Raw genomic sequence first — 11,009 nt, 5'->3', positions numbered from 1 at the left:
AAGCCACTGAAGTCACATTTGGTTGACTTTAAAATAGCAGAAGGACCTTAGTATACTGTTCTTTGACCCTGTTACTGGACTCTTTGTGATATCCTCTATTTTCTGTTTGCATCCCCTATGAGCACAATATGCACAGTGTATCTAAAACTGGTGAACAAGGTTATTTCTCATTTAAATGATCTATTTCTGCATAAAAGCTGTGAAAATAAAAAGTGTATTTAATGCTGTCAGTACCTGAAGATTGGTCCAGTGCTTAAAAATAATACTAAATAGTAATAGAAATGCTCTAATGATGTGGCAATCCTAGTATGAAAATGCACATGAATCCTTAGGAAAAAGAATTTGCTTCATTAGTAAAACTACTGCTGTAAATTGCTGTTGCATTTCACAACTAAACATTGAAAGAAATGGTGTGTGCATTACTTTGCTCAAGAAGGAAGAGGTCAGGATGAATTGTAATAGTATTTAAACACAATCATACAATGGAAATAAATCAAAACATAAAATAAAAAAGGCATCTAAAATGTTCTATACATTCTTTCTGAAGCAATATAATTAAACATTTTCTACAAGCCTATATATTTGAACACAATTTTTCAAAAATGAAACTAATCTGAGATAAATGGGAAAATGTCTACTGTATATATTATGAACATTATTTTTCTCTTTATTTTCTACTAGGTTTATCCTTTGGCCAGACAGCTTCAGAACTGAAATATTATCTCACTCTAGGATGTAGATCACAGATTGCACGTTACTCAAAGTGAAAAGGAACACATTTGATTGATAATGTGTGTATTCACAACTATATATTGTTGCATGTACATATAGTTGGTAAAATGGGCATCCTTAGACCTTCTGTTCTGAAGAAATGGGAGGCAAACATCCATCTTTTGAGTCGTGTTCATCTTTGACTTTAAGTGAGGCTGAGGTGGTCAACAAAATTACTAAAGAAATATACATATGTATCTGCCTGCTCACACACACACACACACACACACACACACACACACACACACACACACACAGGGAGAGAGTAAATTATTGCATAGGTTTTAATATAATTGATAACAGACACCTTTATTTTTTCCTGTCCATTCTTTTGGCTAGCTTTCACATTAATAATCTAAACCATAAATGTTGGTAGCTATTGATCACAAACCCCTGTGTGCGTGCAAATCCAGTTTAAAGTCCCCTGCCTTTGCTGTGTATGTGTGCCCGGGTAAGGGCCTCTACCAGCTCTCTTTATAGTGATCTACCCCCAATGTGCCTGAAGAAGATCCTGATATACAGCGTGTGCTGATGGCTATAAGAAAGCTGCCTGTTTCATTCTGCACAAAAAATGATGGAGAAATTAAAGAAACAAAAGACATCTGTGTGTGATGTGGAGTAAGATATGCAATTGAAAGTGTGTGTATATCTATAATTGAGTGTGTGTGTGTGTGTGTGTGTGTGAGAGAGAGAGAGAGAGAGAGAGAGAGAGAGAGATTTTCTAAGACTTCTCCCCCCCCCCTTTCAACGTTGGCTCTGACTACATCCAGAAGCTAATGGCTGTACCTTTCAGGAGGGGTGAGGGGGTGGGAGGTCTGGCAAATAGCTGCTAGTAGTTTAAAACATTTGATAGTGCAAGTATTAAACAAAAAAGCATGCATTTTAAAAATAGTTACTGAATCACATTACCAAACTGTCATATGTAGTAAAAGAGAGAGAGTGAGAGAGAGAGAGAGAGTGCGTGTGAGAGAGAGAGAGAGAGAGAGAGAGAGAGAGAGAGAGAGAGAGAACTAAGCTACCTGGCAAAGAAATGACTTTTCAGCCCACTTTTTTGTAATGTCTTCTTTAAAAGCTTTATCTGAGGTTACTGTTTCTTTACTGTTTGACTCCATAGCCTTAACCTTAAAACAGGGGGAGGAGAATAGTGGGGTGGGGGTGGGGGTGGGGGTGCGAGCAGCATATAAGTGCATCAGGAGGAATTTTTAAACGACCTTATTGTCTCTAGCTTTAGAAAGGCTACGAGGATTTCCTTTTAACGCCAGCAGCTGTTTTCCCTCGAAACTTTGCTTTCCGCTAGAGAATATAACATGATGTCTCTTACGCAAGTGAGAAAGGAAAATGTATGCTGATAAATCCAGATGCGAAGCAAAAGAAGGCTTAACTCTGTGGATGGTATTAGCTGTGACGAGGCATTGTTCACTGCTGCCTCTTGGTTACGTTTAAAGGCTGAAATATCACGAGATCCATTCAATGATCCTTTTCTCATTCAAGGGACAAAATGTAATTTGCTGTAGCTCTGGTTTCTTGGAGGGGAATACTATCCTTAGATTTCAAAAGGAAGAACTAGATGTGGTTTGTACACACATTGATTAAGTTGAAGAGCGGCGATTATATCTGTGCAGAGAGCAACAGTAGTCTAGGGGTGGCTTTTCAAATCTCAAACCTACTGAGTTACAGACTCTCCTAAATAGACTTCCTTAATTTCCGGAGGCACTTCTGCAAATTCCCAGTTCTCGCCAGAATTCCTGCGAAATTGGGAGGTTGTGTGTATTCTACTTTGTAATGCAAAACTATCGAAAATTATTTTTTAAAAGCGATCCTTGTATTTATTTCAGCTATAACTGATGGTGTAATACGAGCTCCACTCACCATATTGCCAATCTATAGAGTGGATAATGGAACTTTTGAATTAGAAGGGAAAAATTAGTCCCAGAAATATGAGATGTTTTCTTAATCACACGGATGTGTCTAATTTTGGATATGCACTAAACTACTGCTATATATAAGTGCTTGTGTTCTATCCAGTTTTCAGTTGAAAACTGATTATGGGCGGATAGTTATTTTTGCAGCTTTTGACATGCAAACCGCAAACATCATTTTAACGCACGAAGGAAGAGGTTTGCTAACATTGCAACATGTTCGAAATCATTTGTGCCTGACACTGAAGTATTGTAACGTCACTGCGAAGAGGTTACACCTTCATGCTGCTTCTTCAAAATGATTTTAAAGGGTTGGTATAAATGGAACATCTAAAGTCTGCAGGTCTACCCCAAACTGAACGTGCTGCAAACCAGAAGTGCCCTGGACCGTTGCAATATTCTATATCGTGTGCCAGCACTTTTCTGTTATTACGTAAAGCCTCTGGAAGCACCTTGGATATTTTACATTCTCTTTTCTCTACTGGAAGCAGTCAGCACACAAGAATCCTAACGTGGAGTCTGGGACTCTAGGACATTCCAGCTTGTGATCCAGCACGGTTAATTGTGAAAAGTGTGTACATTTCTGGCTTATCTATGCTTTGTTATGGGTCTGACGTGAGCCCACGTCCTCCTTCCCCTCCCCCAATATTACAGACAGAATTTCAACTACAGAGTGACAGTATTACGGTGTTGGAAACCTTGATATGCAGAGCAAAAAACAAACTTAGCCATTGACTGTAGAACGACAATTAAATAGAAGAGGAAAATCAAGAGAAACTCGAAAATGTAAGTATTCGTTCTCGATTTCTAACAACAGAGCCTTTCACCCCTGAGCTTGAAAAAGGGAAATACCAGGCTATTCTGCACATTTTCGCTAAGCTTCATTTTCCACACAATGCAGAATAAAATATCAGTTTACAATTATTGCATTACCAAAGTCTTTTCTCTCGATATGATAACACTTATGTCCTTTACAGTCACATAATGCCCAAAATAGCAGCATTTGTCCAAAATAATGTCATTATATATATTTATATATATATATATAATGACAATAAAAAACATACAAATCCTACATCTGTAGCTAGCGATGAAGTCTGAGAGGTCTGAGTGTATCTGAGCTCAGATTGTTTAATAGAAAGATTTATATACTAACTGTATTATTTACTTTGGGAGGGGGCTTGGCAGTGTAAGGGTATGCTAATTAGTGGGAGATTTTTTTGGGGGGGAAGGGGTGGAATATCAATTTTTATTGCATCACCTGTCAGGAGTGTCCAATCAGCGTTGGCTTTAGGGGAATTAATTGATGAAGGTGTCTCCGGACGAGCTCACTTCACTCTGTCATTTTATTTGTAGCTAAAGCAGCGGCGGGAATAGCAGCTGCATTTCTTTTCTCTTCCTCCCTTCACATTCCATTATCATAGTTCTCCAATGGAAAAGCAGGGAATGAAAGGGAACAGGTACTGATCTTCAACAGCAACTTAGAGAAACACTTTGGCAAACCTGATTTTCAAACAAAAATATACAGAGATTGTAGTTTCACATGTTTTGTTTTGTTTTTTTCTAATTTCGTCTAAAGTTTGGCACTCCATTGAGCAGGAATAACAGTCTTTGTTATTTTATTAGCAGGATGCCTTGAGACAAATACAGCATCTGGCTGAGGATTGTGTGTGTGGCTTTTTTTCTTTATTTCTGCAAATGCTGGGAATAATTTAATTCACGAAATGGGAGACTTGAAGTCGGGTTTTGAAGAGGTGGATGGCGTGAGGCTCGGCTACCTCATCATTAAAGGAAAGCAAATGTTTGCACTCTCTCAGGTTTTTACAGACCTGCTCAAAAACATCCCGAGAACTACAGTGCACAAGCGAATGGATCATTTAAAAGTAAAAAAGCATCACTGCGACCTGGAGGAGTTGAGGAAACTCAAAGCCATCAACTCCATCGCTTTTCATGCAGCCAAATGCACACTGATATCCAGAGAGGACGTAGAAGCTCTTTACACATCTTGCAAAACGGAACGAGTCCTTAAGACAAAAAGGAGGAAAATAAGCCGTTCATTGTCAACAAAAGATCTCCAACCGGAGCACACATCCACCGACCCCTACTCCAGCTTTTGGAAAGAGAACAAACTCTGGCTGGGTTTGAATGAATCGGCTCAGCCTCTGCCAATTAGAAGAAAAGCTTTGCGTCCCGGGGACACAGGCTTGCTACCGGCCTCTGATCTACCTCACATTTTTAGTAAATACACTGGTCACAGCTACCCAGAAATCGCTCGGACGCCTTGCAAACCCCCTTTAAACTATGAAACTGCCCCGATCGTGGGCAACTATGTCACCTTTCACTCGGATCCCCCTTATTTTCGGAGCGTCCTTTGCAGCAAGCACCCGGCTGCTGCTGCTGCTGCTGCTTATTACCAGTCCGCCGCCGCCATCGCGCAGACCAAGCTAGCGGCGGCGGCGGCTGCAGGGAGCCCTGTGGGTTTGACTTACAGATACAAAAGGAAAAGACCGTGTGAGGCCGCCCAAAAGGACTGTTTATTAAACACCCCCAGCAGCGCCAGGCGGCTCCTGATCGTGCCCAGACCCTGCAAGCCCAAAGGAGCTGCAGCAAGCACGGCCGCTTGCCTGGAGAGATTTCACCTCGTCAATGGCTTTTGCACTTCTCCGCAGCAGCCGCAGCAACAGCATCTGGGCAGCTTCCCCGAGAGCTACAGCAGTGACTCGGAGTCCAGCTCTTACTCCGACCATGTGGCCAACGACTCTGACTTCGGGTCCAGCCTCTCCAGCACCAGCAACTCCGTGTCCTCGGAGGAGGAGGAGGAAGACGACGAGGAGGAAGGCAGCGGCGTCTCGGACTCCAGCGAGGTCAGCTCCGAGGAGGAGGATACGACCTCAGACTCCGACTCCAGCTCGGTTTCCAGCCAGGTCTCGGTGCAAAGCATCCGCTTCAGGCGAACCAGTTTCTGCAACCCCCCCAGCATGGCCCAGGCCAACTTCTTGTATCATTTGGCCACGGCCGCCCCCACCAAATCGCCAGCTTTCGAGGAGGCAGGCAGGCTTCCCGACCTCAAAAGTGCTCAGTGTGGTGTCAAATCGGAATTGCCAGAGGAATGGAGTCATCAAAGCTGGGCACCCAAAGCACCTCCAGTGTGCTGCTCCAGCAGCCTTGGAAGTTGTTTTGCTGAGATAAGGAATGATAGGGTATCTGAGATCACATTCCCACACCCTGAATTTTCCAATAATGTAAAGAGTACTGACCTAACAATTAACTGTGCTGCAAAGGGGGCCTCTTCACCTAGCCCAAAGACAAACAATGCATTTCCACAACAAAGAATACTCAGAGAGGCAAGGAAATGCCTTCAAGCAACAACTACACACTGTGCAGATAACAATACAATAGCTGCTAGGTTCTTAAATAATGATTCTTCACCAACAGCAGCAAATTCAGAAGAAGATTCCAAAATCCCTCATTGTATTGAATTTGCCACGGATTTACCCTCTTTGCAAACTGATCGTGCTTCTACAACAGCAGCAGCTGAGCTTGAATGCACTGATCCGGGCAATAAGGCATTGCCATTCCTGCACAATATTAAAATCAAAATAGAGGATAGCAGTACGAATGAAGACTATGAACCTGACCTTTCAAAACATAAGCTAAAGTGTGAGTGCAATGATACTAAGGATGAATTTAACGGTGTGACTGAGAGTAATAACCCGGACGTTTTATTAACAGCCCAGGAAGATTCTGCATGCACTGAGAAAGAAACCACTTCCTTAAACACGCTGACTCAGAGTCAGGTCCTTTCATGCACTTTAGGTACTCCAAAACCTGAGGATGGGGAGTATAAATTTGGAGCGAGGGTGAGAAAAAATTACAGGACATTGGTTTTGGGAAAGCGACCTGTACTGCAGACTCCTCCAGTCAAACCAAATTTGAAATCAGCTAGAAGCCCACGTCCTACAGGTAAAATTGAGACACATGAAGGAACACTGGATGATTTTACAGTTACCAATAGACGCAAAAGGGTAGCCAGCAATGTAGCATCAGCAGTGAAAAGGCCGTTTAATTTCATGGCAAATTTTCCCTGTCCACCGTCACTAATTATTGGCAATGATGGGGATTTGTTGCCAGCTTATTCCTTAAACACCACTAAGGATTCGCAACCACCTCACAAGGCCCATCCTGTATGGAAATGGCAGTTGGGCGGTTCTGCAATACCTCTTCCACCTAGCCACAAATTCAGGAAATTTAATTAATAAAATAGTTTGGAAAATACTTTCTTGAACCACCTTTACCTTTCTTTTGTTTTAAACTCGACAGGATGGTTTGTACAAGCCCCTTAATGCTTTACACACTTTTGGAGTCCTGTTTTATCACATTGTGAAGATAGAAATCGGATTACTATTTTCTTTTCCATTACAGTCTTTATTTGTTTGTTTGTTTGTCTGGGTAATTTTTACATTCCACAGAGTACTTCAGGCTAAAGACTCAACTTAAACTCAGTTATTATCGTAGAGCTGGAACACTTTACTGTTTAAATGCTAATAATGCACCGGTACCTCAATTCAACTGCTACAAATAAATGTCAAAAGGTTGAATAATAAATATTAGAATGAGCCATTAAATTTATGCACTAGATTTCGAAAATGGAAGTCGAACTGTTAATTCAGTTAAAGTTTGTTAAGTTACTTGGTTGCACAGTAAGGGTTCACTATAATTCAATGTGGCAGCAGTCTCTACTTTTCGGGAGCTTTGTTTTCCAGAGTAGGGGGCTTTTTTTCCAAGAGCAGTTGCATTTACTAATTTTTCTATGGTTTGGAAAGGTTGGGGTTGGAGTACAGCTGGAGCACTGGAAAAGCTGCCTCATCTCAAAACTAGTAAATAAATATGGAATTCTGTTTTTGGTAAAGGGTGTCTTTTTACTTGTACAGTCACTCTTTGCAATTGGAAAGACTTTTTGCTTCACCCCCAAAGTCTTAAATACGGTTACTGTTACCCACTAATGTCCTACTTCAATTTTGATCTGAACATGCCCCTTACTAACTTGCAAAGCAACTAAAATATTTGTCTGTATAGCAGTACAATTTATGGTCTAACCTCTCACACTCGATGGAGGAAATAGCAAAGCGGTAAATGCAACACAGAAAGTGAAACGTGAGGCCATAAGTGGAAAGAATACACAAAATGAGAATATCATGTTATTCATAGCTTTTTGGCACCAAAACTCAGGCATTTAGACCTTAGTACACTTCACTGTTTTATCCGAATCTCTTGAAACTTGAGTTTTGCAATACCATCCTATCTATGTAGCAGAAGCATTTCTACTGCACGTGACAATCAGAGGCAATTATCTATATTTGCACTTAATATCGAAATAGTTTAACAGGTAGACTTCTAGAGTCTAGCCCTGGGTAAGACATGCTGGTGTAATATGTTGTGATGATGGAAGCAGTAAATCAAAATTATGAAAATTTGCACTGTTGAAAAGCATGCTTTAGCTTTATTTTCAATTAAAAACACTGTTTAAAAATTCCTGATTTCATACATTTCGACTTATTGCAGAGTTGTCCATAATTTCCTCTTCATCTGAAAGTTTAAGGTTTTTATTTGGAGGAAATACGCTTCCAGAGGTTATTTTTGTTTTGTTTTGTTTTTAAATAAAACTGTTATTAACCCAATTTAAGGCAGTCTTGAACAATGTAGTGTTTATATTTTGGGAGGGAAATACGTTCCAAAGTTATAATAAAATAGTTTGAAAAGTTGGGGATTTGAAAAGGTCAGTTACAATTGGGCTGCTGAATCAGCAGAGTTTGAGATTAAAAATTGCTGGGTTAATCTTAATTTCCATTTTATTTATACTAGAGTCTTTTCCAAATTACATTTTAGAGATTCCACCTCTTCATTAATTCCGGGAGAATAATTTATCATAAATCAAAAAAGAAAAAAAAACAGCAATGAAATGTTTATTGTGTGACTCAGAGTCAACATTTCTTATGGAAATTCACTGCCTATTTTTTATCCTCTACCCTCTTTGTCTCTAAATATTCCAAGTAGACACTGGCTGCTTTCAGCTCTATTTACTATATATATGCACACCGTGGTTTTCCTCTCATTGTAGAAGACCTCTTCTAAGAATACCTGCAGCCAAATATATTTAGAAAAAGTAAACAATTGCCTTTCAATTGATTCACCCTTCCCCCCCATACACACACTTTAAGTTGCCAATTGCAAAAGGTGCATTGCATATTTAACCTGCTCAGCGGAAATTATGGTGGCCGTTAAAAATCTGTTTACTGGATGAAGTTGTTCTGAAATTAATGTTTACATTCGAGTGTTTGGAGCTGCATAAATTACAGGCTTATTTCCAGAAATATGTAAATACGTACACAATTTACTGTTCAGGAAAATCCCCTGGCTCTTTGGGAAAGCAGGGTTTGATTGAAAAGGGTCTCCCCTTGACAGAAATCTACAAAGCTACAATATGCAAGCTTAAAACCTGAAATTTCGCCTTATCTATTAAACAGTACGTATATCATTTTAAAAGTAGCTTCCTCCACTGACCCTGTGTATTTACAATTAGAGACATGTTGACTTGACCCTAACTTAAAAATAGCAGAGACGATTTGTTTTGACTCTCTAACTAATATTGGGGAAAGAAACAAAGCACAAATTCAGACCAAATACATTCAATGGAGTTTAAAACGTAAAATATGGCGCCCAGCTCTGATATTAGCTCTGTCGCCCTACATGAATTAATAGTTCCAGTTTATGGAAGCTGGAGAATGAACACCACCAAGTCAAATACATTCCTGAGTGTATCATTCCTGCAGACTTTTCTGCTGAAGTATGATGAATAAAGGCACCATCAAAAGGCAAGAAGTTAAATAGCCAAATAATTGTCACACGTGTACACCTCAGTTTAGTTTCAAGCCACTAGCAAGAACATTTGAGTTTTTACTTCTATTAGAGTAATCTGCCAGGTACAAGAATTTACTGAAATAGGTATTATTTCAAATCCCTGGTAGTTTGGGAGCTGTTTCTCACTGTGTTGTAATAATTCTTGCGAACACAGTTTATTATAATTTTAGACAGGATGATGATAATAATAAAATAAAATTACTGTTATAAATAGCACATTTCCCCCCAATAAAGGTAAGTCTTAATACTGAGGAAAACAAGGGTTTTCTAGCCAGCGGGATTATGGTATTGCTGTAATGTTTGTAGGAAAGAGAAACTAAAGGGTATCAGCTATGAAACTTGACAGTTTTCCAGTTTCTTGATGTACAATGCATATATCAATAAAATGAAATAAAAGAATAATAATAAATAAAACACACCTAGGAGAGTACTTGAACTTGTCTGGAACATTATTCCAGAGATTTTGCTACAAGTAGAGGCTACTGATACATTTATTGGGAAGATTTCTGCGACCACATTGAAGACAAAGGAAGTTTTGGACTATGTCTAATTCTCTAGAGCATTAAAAAAGGGAACATGTGTAATGCCTTCAGCAACCAGGTATATTGCCTTAAAAGATGTAACTTTCAGTTTACAACAATTTACTTTTAAAAGTGATTGTTCTATAATATACACTTACTTGACTACAGTGGAATAATCTCTTTACTGGTTTATTTAAAACGCCACTATGTAGCAATAATGCAAAAATGGTGGTGGCTGTTGTATGACGTTTGCTGTTCAATCATTCACTTGGTGATTTTCTGCATGGTCTCTGACCTTTTTTCCTATATCAGATTTAGTCGCCAATAAATTAAAGTTTCTGCAGAAATAAGAACAATGCTATCATGTTTTTGTTTGTTACACTTCACACGTGTGAGTGGTTAAGATAGAGAGAGGGATGTAAAAATTGGCATTTTTTCTATGCAGGCGTCTAATTCAGTGGTAATCTGTAGAAAAACTATTGTAATACATGTAATATACTAGAAAATATATAACACAGAGAACGTGGTTAGTTGTGGTTTCTACAGTTAAAATGGTTACTGAAAAATTTTAATGGTTCAGCTTAAAATCTGTTTGGACATAACTTTAAAGTTAAAAAGTACAATCGTGTACAAATTAAAATAAATCTCTCAAAATAAGGACAAAGGCATTGGAATCTACCTAGCTAAATCAGATTTACAAAAATGAGCCATTCACGAGGTTTTCCCCCTGGTATTTACCCTTACAATCATGTTTAAGAATGTACCGTTTATCAGTTCCATGGTTGAATGTGGAGTTTCTCATTCCTCTGTAGCCAAATTGCTTTCTGTTAAATAGAGGACACTTTCCAAACATTTTGGGAAAGGACACCTGGGTATGCAG

At 39.3% G+C, this 11,009-nt stretch overlaps 1 protein-coding gene across 2 annotated transcripts; it reads left to right on the top strand.

Annotated features, from left to right (window-relative positions):
* Positions 1–587: 587 nt before the first annotated feature.
* SKIDA1 (SKI/DACH domain containing 1) lies at positions 588–10,473 on the top strand. 2 transcript variants are annotated; one of them, XM_054021149.1, is made up of 2 exons: positions 588–3,476; positions 4,320–10,473. In XM_054021149.1, the coding sequence occupies exon 2, from the start codon at positions 4,415–4,417 to the stop codon at positions 6,944–6,946; it is 2,532 nt and encodes an 843-aa protein (XP_053877124.1). In that variant the 5' UTR covers positions 588–3,476; positions 4,320–4,414; the 3' UTR covers positions 6,947–10,473. The 2 variants fall into 2 exon arrangements, with proteins under 2 accessions (XP_053877124.1, XP_053877123.1); XM_054021148.1 differs by having other exon boundaries at positions 4,317–10,473.
* The last annotated feature ends 536 nt before the right edge of the window (positions 10,474–11,009 follow it).

The sequence above is a fragment of the Malaclemys terrapin genome, chromosome 2 (genome assembly GCF_027887155.1).
Source record: "Malaclemys terrapin pileata isolate rMalTer1 chromosome 2, rMalTer1.hap1, whole genome shotgun sequence".
NCBI lineage: Eukaryota > Metazoa > Chordata > Testudines > Emydidae > Malaclemys > Malaclemys terrapin.
Note: the sequence above shows the minus strand (reverse complement) of the source record. Positions and strands in the feature narration are given on the sequence as shown.